The sequence below is a fragment of the Sapajus apella genome, unplaced genomic scaffold (assembly GCF_009761245.1).
Source record: "Sapajus apella isolate SASKATOON/1434 unplaced genomic scaffold, GSC_monkey_1.0 scaffold10, whole genome shotgun sequence".
NCBI lineage: Eukaryota > Metazoa > Chordata > Mammalia > Primates > Cebidae > Sapajus > Sapajus apella.
In genome coordinates, this window is record NW_022436950.1 from 37,145,353 (window position 1) to 37,162,483 (window position 17,131).

At 42.1% G+C, this 17,131-nt stretch overlaps 2 protein-coding genes and 1 pseudogene across 2 annotated transcripts in view; 2 read left to right on the forward strand and 1 right to left on the reverse strand.

The window, feature by feature from the left end:
* SUMO1 (small ubiquitin like modifier 1) overlaps nucleotides 1-5,487 on the forward strand; it is a 36,383-nt gene extending 30,896 nt beyond the window's left edge. The window contains exon 5 of the mRNA XM_032278636.1: nucleotides 4,618-5,487. Coding sequence (XP_032134527.1) covers nucleotides 4,618-4,686 — 69 coding nt within the window. The 3' untranslated portion in view covers nucleotides 4,687-5,487. The remainder of the gene's footprint in view (nucleotides 1-4,617) is intronic.
* A 4,064-nt stretch (nucleotides 5,488-9,551) lies between these two features.
* Nucleotides 9,552-17,131, reverse strand: part of KIAA2012 (KIAA2012 ortholog) — a 127,858-nt gene continuing 120,278 nt past the window's right edge. The window contains exons 21-22 of the mRNA XM_032278637.1: nucleotides 15,249-15,468; nucleotides 9,552-9,843 (exon numbers count right to left, since the gene is read on the reverse strand). Of these exons, the coding sequence (XP_032134528.1) occupies nucleotides 9,705-9,843; nucleotides 15,249-15,468 (359 nt within the window). The 3' untranslated portion in view covers nucleotides 9,552-9,704. The remainder of the gene's footprint in view (nucleotides 9,844-15,248; nucleotides 15,469-17,131) is intronic.
* On the forward strand, nucleotides 10,678-11,290 carry LOC116551933 (annotated as a pseudogene).

Consider the following 17,131-nt stretch of genomic DNA (forward strand, 5'->3'; position numbering starts at 1 on the left):
TTTTTTTTTTTTTTTTTTTTGAGACAATCTTGGTCTGCCGCCCAGGCTGGAGTGCAGTGCAACCTCCACCTCCTGGGTTGAAGCAATTCTCATGCCTCAGCCACTCAAATAGCTGGAATTATAGGTGTTTGCCACCATGCCCAACTAATTTCTGTGTCTTTAGTAGAGACAGAGTTTGGTCATGTTGGTCAGGCTGGTCTTGAACACCTGGCCTCAAGTGATCCTCCTGCCTCAGCCTCCCAAAGTGCTGGGATTACAGGCAAGCCACCATGCCTGGCCTGTTATTGAGTATGCAGTTAAAATAGTCAGATGTTGCTGTCTGTCCCAATAAGGTCCTTTATGAACATCTTTTTACTTGACTCATCCAGGATATGCATTCTAACTACTTGTCTTGTCATGCCTCTTTGTTTTTGAGGTGGAGTCTCACTCTGTTGCCCAGGCTGGAGTCCAGTGGTGCGATCTCAGCTCACTGCAGCTTCCGCCTCCAGGTTCAAGCAATTCTCCTGCCTCAGCCTCCTGAGTGGCTGGGACTACAGGGGTGTGCCACAATGCCTGGCTAATTTTTTTGTATTTTTAGTAGAGACGGGGTTTTACTGTGTTGGTCAGGCTGGCTTGAACTCCTGACCTCAAGGATCCGCCCACCAAAGTGCTGGGATTACAGACGTCAGCCACCAAGCCTGGCCTGTCTTGCCTCTTTAGCTTTCTTGAATCTGGAACAGTTCCTTGGTCTTTTATAATCATACTGACCTTTTTTTTTTTTTTTTTTTAAGTCCTTCGCTTTGGGTTTGTGTAATGCTTCCTCATGATCAGATTAAGTTTTGCTTTTTTTTTTTTTTTTTTGTGGGGGATGGCACAGATTGAAGCTATGTACTTCTGAGTGTATTATGTCAGGAAGTTCATGATAACTGTCCTGTTAATGTTAACTTTGATCACTTAGTTAAGGTGGTAACTGGCAGATTTATCCAATATAAAGTTATAATTTTCCCATGTAATCAATAATCTGTGGGGAGTGGCTTTGAAACTATATTAATATCCCTCTTTAGATAGTTGCCAGTGGGAATGCCTTTACCTTGGTATCTGTGTTCTTTTTGACATTTTTCCATTTTTAAATGTTTTTTCTTTGGAAAAAAAAAAATATATATATATATAGAGAGAGAGAGAGAGAGAGACAGAGAGAGACAGAGAGAGAGAGAGAGAGTCTCACTTGGTGGCCCAGGCCGTAATGCGGTGGTGCGATCTCGACTCACTGCAACCTCCATCTCCTGGGTTCAAGCGATTCTCCTGCCTCAGCTTTTCGAGTAGCTGGGATTATAGGCACGTGCCACCATGCCTGGCTAATTTTTGTATTTTTAGTAGAGATGGGGTTTCACCATGTTGGCCAGGCTAGTCTCTAACTCCTGACCTCAGGTCATCCGCTGTCTCGGCCTCCCAAAGTGCTGGGATTACAGGCGTGAGCCACCATGCCCGGCCTGAAATAATTTTTATTTTACAGAGTTTGCAATAACAGTATAGCAACTTTTCTCCACCAAGATTAACTTTTTTTTTTTTGAGACGGAGTTTTACACTTGTTGCTCAGGCTTGAGTGCAATGGCACGATCTCAGCTCATTGCAGTCTCCACCTCTTGGGTTCAAGTGATTCTCCTGCCTCAGCCTCCCAGGTAGCTGGGATTACAGGCATGTGCCACCATGCCTGGCTGTTCTTTTTTTTTTTTTAATTTAGTAGAGATGAGGTTTCACCATGTTGGTCAGGCTGGTCTTGAGCTCCTGGCCTCTGGTGATCCACGTGCCTTGGCCTCCCAAAGTGCTGATATTACAGGTGTGAGCCACTGTGCCCAGCCAGATTCACCTATTTTTAACATTTTGATATCTTTGCTTAATTATTTTGTGCATGTGTGTGTGCGCACTCTGTGTGTACGTGTGTGTGTGTATTTTTCCTCTTCCTCCAAACCATTTGGGAGTAGCTTGTGTACCCTATGGCCATTTATGCCTTGTTAAGTGTGCATTTTTTAAGAAAACATATTATTTTACATTACCACTGTACTATTAATCAAATTCAGGAAACGTAACACTATTAGAATACTTTAATCTTAATGTACAACCTAATTTTGTCTTTTGTCCCAATTATGTCGTGTAACAAATTTCCTCCCCAGCACAGGATTCAATTTAGTATCACATATTTTATTAGAGTGTGCCTTTAATCACCCTTTATTTGGAACAGTTCTTTGGCCTTTCTTTGTCTTTCATGACATTGATATTTTTTCAGAATACCAACCAATTATTTTCTAGACAGTCCCTTACTTTGGGGTTGTCTCTTCCTTCATGACTAGATTCAAGCTATATATTTTTGGCTGGAATACTGCATAAATGAATGTGTCTTTCTCAGGTTATATTTGGAGCACATGAAGCCATGAAGCCCCCTTATTGGTGATGTTAATGTTTTTTTTTTTTTTTTTGAGATGGAGTTTTGTTCTTATTGGCATAATCTCTGGGACTGTACAGTAGATACCTAATACATTTTACTGACACATGCCTTAGACATTCCTTGTAATTAAGAGATTATCTTTTCAGAGGAATGTTGGGGCAGTGGGAGAGAGTAGGTCTTTAAAGGAGTGACCCTCCTGTGCTGTTATTCACTTGTCTCTGTGAGTGTACTTCTTGAAGTTTGTAGCCTCATATTCTTTATAGCTCAAGGACTCGTGCTGTCTTCTTGTTTTGAAGGTTTCTAATAACAATTTGGAATTTTATTCTTTGCAATAATTATCATGCTATATGAGCAATTAAAATTGTCTTAAAAGCATCTTTAATAATTATTTAAATATTAATAAATGTGCCACAACCAAGATAGCTTACCACTAGAGCCATTCTGATCATTTTAAAATCCTAATTCATATCTGTTATGTTTAAATTTCTTCACATATTTTTCTTTTTTTTAAAAAATTTTTTAACATATTTAATTTTCATAGTTAAAATTCTACACAAAAATGTTACCTATAAAATTTAAAACTTTTTGGTCAGGCACAGTGATCCACGCCTGTAATCCCAGCACTTTGGGAGGCTGAGGTGGGCTGCATCACTGTAGGTCAAGAGTTTGAGACCAGCCTGGGCAACATGGTGAAACCATGTCTGTACTGAAAATAGAGAAATTAGCTGGCTATGGTAGCATATGCTTGTAGTGCCAGCTACTGGGGAGGCTGAAATGGGAGATTTGTTGAGCCCAGGATGCTGAGGTTGCAGTGAGCTGAGGTTGAGCCCAGGAGTCCGAGGTTGTAGTGAGCTGAGATTGTGCCACTGTACTCCAGCCTGGGCAACATAATGAGACCCTGTCTCAAAAAAAAACCAAAACAAAACAACAAATTAGTATATATGCCGTCAAACTCATTTTAACTATTAAACACATGTTTCATTAGATTTAAAAGTTCTTTAACATAGTTGTTAAAAACATCTTTTTTTTTTTTTTTTGAGACGGAGTCTTGCTCTATTGCCCAAGCTGTAGTGCAGTGGTGCGATCTCGGCTCACTGTAACCTCTGCCTCCTGGGTTCAAGCAATTCTCCTGTCTCCGCCTCCCGAGTAGCTGGAACTATAGGTATGCGCCACTGTACCCAGCTTATTTATATAGTTTTAGTAGAGATGGGGTTTCATGATGTTGGCCAGGCTGGTCTTGAACTCCTGACCTCAAGTGATCCATCCACCTCGGCTTGGCCAAGTCCTGGGACTAGAGGTGTGAGCCACCGTGCCCAGCCAACACTTCAGTTTTAAACAGCGAATAAACTTCGGCAGTGAAATTGACTCAGGAAAGTAAGATGGATAACTCAATAGACAGAATGAGACGGAAAGACACCTCTGTGTTCTTTAAAGAAAATAGGATTCTTTCTTTTTTTTTTTTTTTCCTGAGACGTAGTCTCCCGCTGTCGCCCAGGCTGGAGTGCAGTGGTGCAATCTCTGCTCACTGCAACCTCTACCTCTTGGGTTCAAGTAATTCTCCTGCCTCAACCTCTCAAGTAGCTGGGATTACAGGCGCATGCCACCACTCCCAGCTAATTTTTGTATTTTTAGTAGTGACGGGGTTTCACCATATTGGCCAAGATGGTCATGATCTCTTGACTTCGTGATCTGCCCGCCTCGGCCTCCCAAAGTGCTGGGATTATAGGGGTGAGCCACTGTGCCCAGCCAGGATTCTTTTTTTTTCTTTTTTTTTTTTTTGAGATAGAGTCTCACTCTGTCACCCAGGCTGGAGTGTAGTGGTATGATCTCGGCTCACTGCAACATCTGCCTCGTGGGTTCAAGTGATTCTCCTGCCTCAGTCTCTCAAGTATCTGGAATTCCAGGTGTCTGGCTACTTTTTGTATTTTTAATAGAGATGGGGTTTCACCATGTTGGCCAGGCTGGTCTCACACTCCTGACCTCAAATGATCCACTCTCCTCGGCCTCCCAAAGTGCTGGGATTACAGGCATGAGATACCGCGCCCGGCCAGAAAGCAGGATTCTTAATCTTAGAGGATTGTAAGTATGGGTCACAATTGGATCTCTTTGCACTTTTAAATTGGTGGCCACATAATTGTAGCCAATTTAAAAACAGTGCTTTTGTATTCTACTAACATTTTTCTTTCCTCTTACAGCTGGGAATGGAGGAAGAAGATGTGATTGAAGTTTATCAGGAACAAACTGGGGGTCATTCAACAGTTTAGATAATCTTTTTATTTTTTTTCTTTTCCCTCAATCCTTTTTTATTTTTAAAACTAGTTCTTTTGTAATGTGGTGTTCAAAACAGAATTGAAAAGTGGCACCCCATCTCTTTGAAACATCTGGTAATTTGAATTCTAGTGGTCATTATTCATTATTGTTTGTTTTCATTGTGCTGATTTTTGGTGATCAAGCCTCAGTCCCCTTCATATTGCCCTTTCCTTTTTAAAAATTACGTGTGCACAGAGAGGGCACCTTTTTCAGGACATTGCATTTTTAAGCTTGTGGTGATAAATAAGATCGACCAATGCAAGTGTTCATAATGACTTTCCAATTGGCCCTGATGTTGTAGCATGTGATTGCTTCACTCCTGGACTGTGACTTTCAGTGGGAGATGGAAGTTTTTCAGAGAACTGAACTGTGGAAAAATGACCTTTCCTTAATGAAGCTACTTTCAAAATTTGAGGGTCTGGACCAAAAGAAGAGGAATATCAGGTTGAAGTCAAGATGACAGATAAGGTGAGAGTAACTCCAAAGATGGCTTCACTGAAGAAAAGGCATTTTAAGATTTTTAAAAAATCTTGTCAGAAGATCCCAGAAAAGTTCTAATTTTCATTAGCAATTAATAAAGCTATACATGCAGAAATGAATACAACAGAACACTGCTCTTTTTGATTTTATTTGTACCTTTTTGGCCTGGGATATGGGTTTTAAATGGACATTGTCTGTACCAGCTTCATTAAAATAAACGATATTTGTAAAAATCGTACTAATGCTTATTTTATTTCAATTGTAAAGAAAGAAAAGCCTAAAGTAAGGTTTTCTTGCATAGATACTGGAAATTACACCTGGTACAAATTTTTCCTTCATTACTGTACAGTGATGATGTTAATGACTTTGAAGCACTGAAAGTTACTGAAGTGCCTTCTGAATCAAGGATTTAATTAGGGCCGTAATACTTTTTTAATACTCAGTGTTCTGTTTTTTTAAAAAAAACTTGATATTCCTGTATGGAACATATATATGATACAGTTACCTAATCATGTTGAATAAATGGGCATGCCAAAAATTCTTAATTGATTTATATTGATAATTTCAATTGTTCCTTTAACAATTTACAGAATGGTAAGGCTTGGTATACTTTATGTTTTCCTTTTATTTCTCTCTCTCTCTCTGTGTGTGTGTGTGTGTGTGTGTGTGTGTGTGTGTAGTTTTTTTTTTGAGATGAGTCTTGCTCTGTCACCCAGGCTGGAGTGCAGTGGTGTGATCGGCTCACTGCAACCTTTGCCTCCCAGGTTGAAGCAATTCTTTTGCCTCACTCTCCCAAGTAGCTGGGACTATAGGCGCGCCACCATGCCTGGCTAATTTTTGTATTTTTAGTAGAGATGGGGTTTCACCATATTGGCCAGGCTGGTCTTGAACTCCTGACCTTGTGATCTGCCCACCTCAGCCTCCCAAAGTGCTGGGATTACAGGCTTGAGCCACTGTGACTGGCCTGGCTTGCTTTCTTTCTGCTTTTTTTTTTGAGATGGAGTCTTGCTGTGTAGCCAGGCTGGAGTGCAGTGGTGCGATCTCAGCTCACTGCAACCTCTGCCTCCTGGGTTCAAGTGATTCTCCTGCCTCAGCCTTCCAAGTAGCTGGGACTACAGGCGCGTGCCACCATGCCCAGCTAATTTTTGTATTTTTAGTAGAGATGGGGTTTCACCATGTTGGCCAGGATGGTCTCAATCTCTTGACCTCGTGATTCACCCCCCTTGGCCTCCCAAGGTTTTGGAATTACAGGCGTGAGCCACTGCACCTGGTGTGGCCTTATTTCTTTATATCTTAAATGTTTAAACTTTGTGTAAAATTCAAATACCAGATTAGTTTGTTTGTATTAGAGGTCTTAACTTTTATTTTTAATGCTAATGAATCACAGAATTTACTATATCTCTGCATACATACAGTCCAGTTTCATATTATCTCAAATAGAATGCCATCTAACTACTTTAGAAGACCAAATAAAACCCACCTTGAATGCATAAGCTATAAACTGTTATAGCTTACATACCTATTCAAGTCACCTTTTGAGAAAGAGATTGGTTTGATCTTATAGTTCTTATGTTTGACCCTGACTGAAAAATTATTTGTATAGGGTAAGTTATAGCTTTTAGATTGTCACTTGATATTTATCCTTGTATTCCTTAAACAGTGACTAAGAACTAGGCCTATTTTAAGAAAATCCTCCAGAGTTGCATATTTCTGTCAAGACTGAAAAACAGATCTGATTGGGTATTTGAACCATGTAAATTTTTGTTTCTTTTTTTTTTTTTTTTTTTTTTTCAGACAGAGTTTCACTCTTGTTGCCCAGGCTGGAGTGCAATGGCGTGATCTCTGCTCACTGCAGCCTTCACACTTCCTGGGTTCAAGTGATTCTCTTGTCTCAGCCTCCTGAGTAGCTGGGATTACAGGCATGTACCACCACGCCTGGCTAATTTTTGTATTTTTAGTAGAGACAGGGTTTCTCCATGTTGGTCAGGCTGGTCGGGAACTCCTGACTACAGGTGTGAGCCACCGTGCACGGCCAGTTTGGTATCTCAATTTTGTTTGCACTTCTAAATGTCTGAAGGCTCTCAGGATTTCGGTGGTGTGATTTAGCTACTGGGGAAATAATCTTCTTGTTTTTAGTTTTTTGGATTCTTCTAAATGCACTGCTCTCTGCTATGGTTAAACGTGCTTATCTGATTAGCAGTGCTGATAAATAGGCATTTCACAACAAAAATTTTAACACATTATTAGATTTCTTAAGGGAAGAATAAAATTTAGTGAAGCCACTCTTATCTGGTGCTTGACTGCAACATCTAAATCTGTAAAAGAAGGGAAAAACTAAAGTTAGCAATGGTAATTTCCCCCACAAAGATGATTTCCTTGTGTTTGTTCTGTTGTGGGTTGAATTATTTGAGATGTTCCTTTCTTATCTGATTAAGTACTGTTGAATGAATTGATTGAATGAATGAATGTGCATTTAAGGTCCACAAGCTTGAGAAAATGCTTAGATGACATATTGAAGTTTACTGTGATATTATCTAGTGTTTGACTATTTTATTTCTATTTAATTCTTATATAAAATAAGGATCAAATCTAAGCAAGTCCAGTAACAGCAATACAGACTCCAAACAGGTTTGATTTCTGGGTTGTAGAGGTGTAGTTTCTGTAGAAAGCAAATACCTTAACAAACATTAATGAGGAATTGGAGGTAATTACTTGCAAATATTAAGCTTTTCATCTGTAGACGGTGAAGTATAGAGTAGGGCCAAAAGAAATTTGTGAAAAAATTCAGGTTCAGATGCTCTGGATTTAAATAACATCCTTTTATATAACTTGCATGCTAAAAATACCTTTCATCATCCATTTTGTTAAAGGGATATGTTATTAAATATTAAAAGAGAGATGTTAAAGATCAATATCTAATCCAGGTTCATCCTGGGCCTGGCACAGTGGCTTGTGCCTGTGACCCCAGCACTTTGGAAGGCTGAAGCAGGCAGATCACTCAAGCCCAGGAGTTTGAGACCAGCCTGAGCAACATGACAAAACCCCGTCTGTACTAAAAATATACAAATTAGCCAAATGTGGTAGTGTATGCCTGTAGTCCCAGCTACTTGGAAGGCTGAGGTGGGAGGATTGCTTGAGCCCAGGAGGTCAAGACTGCAGTGAGCTGTGATTGTGCCACTGCACTCTACCTTGGGCTACAGAGCGAGACTGTTTCAAAAAAAGACATCCTGGTAGAGTCAATAATTTTTCAACTGGAGAAATTTTGTGAGTTGTTAATTCTTCAAGGCACAGGGGCTAAAACTCAAGATTTATTAATGTTCAGGGCTCTAGAGTAATGCTACCCAATAGAATTTCCTGTCATGGAAATATTCTACATCTGTGCTGTCCAGTACAGTAGCCAATAGCCACATATGACCACTGAGCACTTGAAATGGGGCTGTTGTAACTAAGAATGTTTTAACAAATTTAAGTAGCTACATATAACTGGTGCTGTGTTACTCAACAGTACAGCTCTAGAATCTGTACTTTGAGGATATGAGAATGGCCTCACAAAACAGCTCATTTTGCTGAAATGAACATTTATCAAGTGATTACAAATACACATTGTTCTAAATAGACATTAAGTTTTAGATCCTTAGGGTAAAATGGTTGTGGTTTTGCTTTACAGAGGTGTATAATAAAATTTCCTAACATATATTTGAATATATAAATTAGTTTCTCTGAGCTAATTCAAAATTATTTGCATTACACAATTTTCAATTATCTGCAACTCTTTCAGACACATTGACTGAAATGAAATACTTTGACTATCCTAAGACCATGTTAGTGTTTCAGACTGAAATTATGGGCAGTTTTAGGCACCAAGGCTTCTGGATTTATGTGGTTCTGGAGAACATAAAGGATTTAGGTGAGTGAAGAGTTCAATTGGGTTGAACAAAGTGTGTGTGAGTTGTTGAGGGGTGGTGGAAATGGAGGTTTCAGAGTAAAGAATGTCTTAGGCTGGGTTGAGGTTAACCAGATGAAGTGGAACTAAATGGGTCAGGATGAAACTTTTTTTTTTTTTTTTTTTTTTGGTGGGAGGTGGGGAGGGGATGCGGAGGGGGAGGCACTGGGGTAGGATGAAACTTCTTTTAAGAGACAGGGTCTCACTCTCACCCATGCTGCAGTGTAGTGGCACCATTATAGCCCAGTGCAGCCTGGAACTCCTAGGCTCAAGCGATCCTCTTGCTTCAGCCTCCTGAGTAGCTGGGATTACAGGCACACCCCACCATGCCTGGCTAATTGAAATTTTTTTTTATAAAGATGGAGTTTCCACTATGTTGCCTGGGATGGTCTCGAACTCCTGGCCTCAGGCAAGCATCCCACCTCAGCCTCCCAAAATGTTGGGGTTACATGCATGAGCCACCATGCCAGGCCCTTGGAACTTTATTAAAAAGGGAAGTTTCTCTTTTTGTCACCACCTCCCAACTTACTCTTTAGTTTTCTTCTAGCCTTAAGGCCTGGGTATTTGTAGGAACTGGAAATAAGAGTAAACCCATGGTCTGGAAATGTTGTGTGTCCACTGCAGGCTACTGGCTTCCTTACGGAGTTCTTGATGGAAATGAAGATGTTTCTCCAAAGCAGCTTTTTGCCTAAGGAGACAACCCCACCCCAATTACAATAATTATTAAGCACCCTAGAAATTGTCCTTATAAGCTAGCTGGATAACTTTAGATTTGAATAATTATCAATTAGACTTGGGGCTGTTGATCTTGAATTTTAGTGGAAGATCATACTCTTCATTTAGTAAATTTACATATGAGGTTTACAGTACCACGAGCCTCCTATTGGAAAAGTAAAAGGAAAGGCATAACTCACAGTGTTTTTTTTTTTTTTTTTTTTTTTTTGAGATGGAGTCTTGCTTTGTTGCCCAGGCTGGAGTGCAGTGGCACTATTTCAGCTCATTGAAACCTCCACCTCCTGGGTTCAAGCGATTCTTCTGCCTCAGCCTCCTGAGTGACTGGGACTACAGGTGCGTGCCACCACACCTGGCCAAATTTTGTAGTTTTAGTAGAGGCAGGGTTTCACCATATTGGCCCGGCTGGTCTTGAACTCCTGACCTCGTGATCTGCCCGCCTCAGCCTCCCAAAGGGCTGGGATTACAGGTGTGAGCCACCGTGGCGGGCCAACTCAATTCTTAATACTGCTGAAAAGGACGCCCTCGTTTAAGAGATGAAGAAAGGGCCAGGTGCAGTGGCTCATGCCTGTAATTCCTGGACTTTGGGAGGCTGAGGCAGGCAGATGGGCCAGGTGTTTGAGATTAGCCTGAGCAACATGGTGAAACCCCATCTCTACTAAAAATAGAAAAACTGGGGGGCAGCGCCACTCAGGTGTTGAGTGATGTTAGGTGGAGGGACTGTGACGTGACAGAAGTGGCTCTGAACAGAAAGAGGATGAAAAAAATGGTCCCCACAATGCCGGTGTGAACCGGACCTGCAGCCAGTGTGAACAGCAAAGGTCAGTATCCAGCACAGCCAACCTACCCTGTGCAGCCTCCTGGGAATCCAGTATACCTTCAGACCTTGCATATTCCTCAGGCTCCACCCTATACTGATGCTCTACCTGCCTACTCAGAGCTCTGATCTGAGCACTGTGCACCCAGGGGCTGCCACAGTCCCCACCATGTCAGCTGCATTTCCTGGAGCATCTCTGTAACTTCCCATGGCCCAGTCTGTGGCTGTTGGGCCTTTGGTTCCACAATCCCCATGGCTTATTATCCAGTGGGTCCCATCTATCCAGCTGGCTCTACAGGGCTGGTGGAAGGAGAGTATGATGCGGGTGCTAGATTTGGAGCTGGGCTACTGCTAGCAACATTCCTCCTCCACCTCCTGGATGCCCTCCCAATGCTGCTCAGCTTGCAGTCATGCAGGGAGCCAACAGCCTTATAACTCAGCGGAAGGGGAACTTCTTCATGGGTGGTTCAGATGGTGGCTACACTATCTGCTGAGGAACCAAGGCCACCTTTGTGCCAGGAAGACGTCACATACCTTCAGCACTTCTCACAATGTAACTGCTTTAGTCATATTAACCTGAAGTTGGAGTTTAGACATATGTCGTTGGGGTGTCTTTCTGGTGCCCAAACTTTCAGGCACTTTTCAAATTTAATAAGGAATCATGTAATGGTGGGTATCTCCCTAAAGCATTTTGAGGTAGGGAAGGTATCCATTCATAATATGAATGTGGGTGAAGCCGCCCTAAGGATCTTCCTTTAATTTCTCTGGAGTAATAGTATACCATACTGCTCTTTGAGTTTGGTAATAAAATGTCAAATTAGGATTAAAGGGAACTTAGATCTTCCTAAGACTTACAGTTGCCAAATTATTCTGATTGGTCTTTAATCTCCTTTAAGTTTTTGATTTATATTGTTGTAAATGGAACACATTAGTTGTCCCCATCTTCCTTTCCATCCCTTGCCCCACCCATTCCATCTCCAACCTTAGTCTTCCACTTCCTCCTGCCAGTCTCCATTGAATCAACAGTGCAGGACAGAAAGCCAGTCAGACTAATTTCCTCCTTTCCTTGAACTTCTCCCCACTTGTCATCTTGTAACTAGTCTTTCACAAGGATCCTCTGAAACCTGCAATGTGCCCCAAGCACAGATCCCGTTACTTCTGCTGCTTTCATATCTCCTCAGGCAATAGTGGAGGGTGACTTTTGGACCCTCCTCATAGGTTGTGTCTGCACACATGAACCTAACCCAAATTTGCTTTGGTGCGAGAAAACTGAGCTATGTTTGAACAAATGTATCATGCAAACTGTTCTGTGAACAACAACTGGTTTAAAATATGAGGGGCAAGGAGGAGGATGCATTTCAAAAGCCTGATTGATGTGTTTAGAGCCAAATTAAGAGGCGTTTTCACGTCAAAAATTGGTTACTATTTTTTGTCAGAGTGTCTGATGCAGCTACTCATTCGGCTCCCCAAAATTCCTAGACTGGGTTAATAGAGTCATATTGTGAATGCCTCACTACTAAATGACTTGAGTCCAGTGAGAAATCTCATTAGGGTTAAGAATATTTCAGGGATCCTTAATCATTTGAGTTTCGTTTTCTGAAATTGGATTTTATTTTATCTTATAATTTCAGTTCATCTAAATTGTGTGATCTGTACACGTGATGTTTGACTGTACCATTGACTGTTATGGAAGTTCAGTGTTGTATGTCTCTGCCTACACTGTGGTGTGCTTAACTTGTGGATTTTTTATACCAAAAATGTAGAATACAGACTATTTTGAAGATTTGAAAAAAAAAAAATAAAAACTAGCCAACCTGGTGGCTCCCTACCAGCTACTCGGAAGGCTGAGGCATGAATCTCTTGAATCTGGGAGGTGGAGGTTGCAGTGAGCTGATTGTGTCCCTGCACTCCAGCCTGGGCAACAGAGTGAGATTCTGTCTCAAAAAAAAAAGTGGGGGGTGGGGTGAGAAAACAGGCCAGAGAACTTAAAGTACCTGGGCCAGTGTCACACAGTGAAGATGAAATAAAGCCAGTTGATATGCAATTCTCCTGAGTCTTGGTAGAGTGAGGCTCTTCTCCTCATCCCTTTTGTTAAGTTGGTTTTCTGCTTTCAGCTACTTGGACTATCCTTATAAATTGCCCAGCTTTGCCTTGGATGACTGTCAGTTTCCTTCTCGTGGAAAGTTGGAACTCCCAATAGTTAGCTTGTGGTCTCGATATTTAGGAACCTAATTCTGCTGCTATGGGACATGGAGTAGATAATTTTGAAATGAAGTGAGGGCTTGCCTAATGATTCATTTTGTAATTCACCTAACAGCTGAGGAAAGTCCAGAGGAGGAAGAACTCAAGGTTAGTAGACAACCTTGAAATTGAGTTGCATTGGCTTTCTGGTCCCCTAAAGAATATTTATCATCTTAGATTCAGCTTAAGTTGTGGACAGATATTTGAAGGGGAAAAGTATTTACAGTTAAGGTTGGAATCACATGGTTTTCTGGGTGGTGCCTCTTTACCTTGCAACTTTGGTGGTTCTAAAGAGGGACAGTTTTTAGTTACTTTCTCTAAGGAGGAGAAGTTCATGATGTAGCTACTATAGAGGTCCTAGCTTTTAAAGAGTCAATTGAAATATATACCTCAGTTTTTATTATCAGTAAGATGCAATGATAATCAGTATTATAGGAGAATAAAGGGGGAAAACCCTGATGACTTTGTTTCTGTGCTTTTTCTTCTAACAAGGCCCTCATTTTAGATCTGGTCTTGGCCTGTGTCCCTAACTTCACCTGGAAGTATCCTTTGCCCTTTGTCCCCTTCATTCCATCCATACTGTCTTTTATTCTTCCAACATGCCAGCCTCATTTCTTTCTTCAGACCTTTATACTTACTGTTTACATGCTGGGATATTTTTTCTCCCAGATGTTTATGTGGCTCTTTGTCATTCAAGTTTCACCATATTTGACACCTCTTCTGAGAGGTCTTGCCCTGGTTAACCAATTAAGCCACATGCAATTCTATCACATCTTTTTTTCTTTTTTCCTCACTCTTGTCACCCAGGCTGGAGTGCAATGGCTTGATCTCGGCTCACTGCAACCTCTGCCTCTCACGTTCAAGTGGTTTTCCTGCCTCAGCCTCCCAAGTAGCTGGGATGACAGGTGCCCGCCACCACACCCAGCTAATTTTTGTATTTTTAGTAGAGATGGGGTTTGACCATGTTGACCAGGCTGGTCTCGAACTGCGGACCTCAGGTGATCCACCCGCCTCGGTCTCCCAAAGTGCTAGGATTATAGATGTGAGCCACCATGCCTGCCTCCCTTGTTTTTTTTTTTCTCTCTCTTTTTTTTTTTTTTTAAAAGAGTCTTGCTCATGGAGTACAGTGACTTGATCTTGGCTCACTGTAGCCTTGACCTCCCAGACAATTTTCTGATCCAGCTCTCAAATCTGTGATTGTGAGGGACTCCTTGTGAGAAACTTTGCAAATGCCTCCTGTATAGCTGGGACCACAGGCATTCACCACCATACCCGGGTAATTGTTTATTTTTATTTTTTTGTAGGAATGGGAGCCTCACTTTGTTGCCTAGGCTGGTCTTGAACTCCTGAGCTCAAGGGATTCGAAGTGATTCTCTTGTCTTCATCTCCTAAAGTGCTAGAATTACATGTGTGAGCCACTGTGCCCGGCGTCCTATCACATTTTAAAATTTTTTCTGCATAGCATTTATTGCTGGCTTTAAAAAGTTTTTGTTGGCTGGGTGCGGTGTCTCACGCCTGTAATCCCAGCACTTAGGGAGGCCAAGGCAGGTGGATTACGAGGTTGGGAGTTCAAGACCAGCCTGGCCAACATGGTGAAACCTTGTCTCTACTAAAAATACAAAGATTAGCTGGGCATCTCAGCACATGCCTATAATCCCAACCACTCGGGAGGCTGAGGCAGGAGAATAGCTTGAACCAGGACCTGGGAGGTGGACATTGCAGTGAGCTGAGATTGCGCCATTGCACTCCAGTCTGGGCTACAGAATGAGTCTCTGTCTTAAAAAAAAAAAAAAAAAAAAAAGTCTTTGTTTAGAGTTTGTCCCCACCCCTGCCCCTAGAATGTAAATGCGATGGGAGGAGCCATCTTCTCCGTCTTTGATACTCCTGAATTCCTAGTGTCTGTAACAGTGTTTGGCACATAACAGGCATTCAGTAGATACCAAGGAAGGCAATGGGTATGGAATTAGGGGGTCTTAGATCTGGTCTTGGCATTGTTCCTAAGTCACTGTTTGTTCGTGATCAAGATCCTTTTCCTCTTTGGGACATGCCTTTTTCATCTATAAACTAGATGATTGAGGTGGATCTCTCTCAACTCCCTTGTAGTTTCAGTATAACTTCTTTAAGCCATGGAGGAATCCTTGATATCAGCAGCAAAAGAATCCCTCTATGCCTTTCTGTCTTCCAAACCATGCTTGGGGTGGGGGAACTTTTCTTGTCCAAAGGCAGCGCAAGGCTAGCATTAGCGCTGGACAGTGAAGCCCTTGAACAACCCTCCAATGGCAACTTGCCCAAATGTCCAGTACCTGGCCTGTTCCTGGGCTTGTTTTGTGGCTTCTTCCAGAGTCAGTCTTGCTGCTTCCTCTTCCTTTTGCCTCCTCTCCTCTGCCTCCAGCTGAGCCTTCTCTTCCGCTTCCTGTTTCCGCTGCTGGTACTCCAATCGTTCCTCTTCAGCCATTTCCATCAGGCGTTTTTGTTCCTCTGCTAACTGCATTTCCAATTCCTTTTGCCTTTGCTTCTCTGCCTCTGGAGAATAGAAAAGAGGGTGGGCTCAGCAGGGATCATTATTGGGGAAAACAATTTTCTGATCCAACTCTCAAATGTGTGATTCTGAGGGACTCCCTGTGAGAAATTTTGCAGTTTAACCAGCTAGCTGGCTGCCAGATCCTCTCTCGGGAGTACCTTGGGGATTAATTTACTAATTTAAGAGTCCTGACCAGGCACGGTGGCTCATGCCTGTAATCCCAGCACTTTGGGAGGCCAAGGTGGGTAGATCACCTGAGGTCAGGAGTTTGAGACCAGCCTGACCAACATGGAGAAACCCCATCTCTACTAAAAATGCAAAATTAGCTGGGTGTGGTGGTGCATGCCTATAATACCAGCTACTTGGGAGGCTGAGGCAGGAGAATTGCTTGAACCCAGGAGGAAGAGGTTTCGATAAGCTGAGATTGCATCACTGCGCTGCAGCCTGGGCAACAAGAGGGAAACTCCGTCTCAAAAAAAAAAAAAAAAGTTTTTTTTATTAAGCACCTACTATGTATAGTACACTATGCAGTTAATACAAAGCCTTGGGGAAGAATTTTTCCAGAGCCCGGTGTGTTTATGTGGTGGTATGAAGCTGGGTTGGGGAGCGGTGTCAGATCAGGGTCTAGAGAAACTTGGTGCTTCCTCAGCTGCACTGAGTCTACAGCCAGAATCAGGAAGTGGCCACAGTGTGGTCTGCTAAAGTTCTTATCTCTTCCTCAAAGGCGTGGCTGGACCCAGCAATCCCACTGCTAGTATATGTCCAAAGGAAAGGAGATCAAAATATTGAGAGATACTTGCACTTGTATGTTTATTGCTGCACTCTTCACAATAGCCAAGATATAGAATCAATATATATGTCCATCGATAGATGAACAGATAAAGAAAATGTGGTATATATACATAATGGAATACTACTTAGCCATAAAAAGAATAAAATTCTGTCTTTTATGACAACGTGAATGATCCTGAGAGGACTTACATTAAGTGAAATAAGCTCGGCATAGAAAAATAAATAAAATGTTTTTAGTCATGGAAAGCTAAAAACATTGATCTCATGGAGGTAGAGAATAGAACAGTGGTTACTAGAGGAAGGGAAGGGTAGGGAGTTGTTGAGGGGTTAGGGAGAGGTTGGTTAAAGTACTAAAGTACACCTAGCTGGGCGCGGTGGCTCAAGCCTGTAATCCCAGCACTGTGGGAGGCCGAGGCGGGTGGATCACGAGGTCAAGAGATCAAGACCATCCTGGTCAACATGGTGAAACCCCGTCTCTACTAAAACTACAAAAAATTAGCTGGGCATGGTGGCGCGTGCCTGTAATCCCAGCGACTCAGGAGGAGGCTGGGGCAGGAGAATTGCCTGAACCCGGGAGGCGGAGGTTGCGGTGAGCTGAGATCGGGCCATTGCGCTCCAGCCTGGGTAACAAGAGCGAAACTCCGTCTCAAAAAAAAAAAAAAAAAAAGTACACCTAGATAGAAGGAATAAGTTCTAGTGTTCTATAGCACTGTAGGTGACTGTAACAACAACCTCTATTTCCAAATAGCTAGAAGAGTAGATTTTTTCTTTTTTTTGAGACAGAGTCTTGCTCTTATTGCCCAGGCTAAAGTGCAATTATGCTATCTTGGCTCACTGCAACCTCTGCCTCCTGGGTTCAAGCAATTCTGCCTC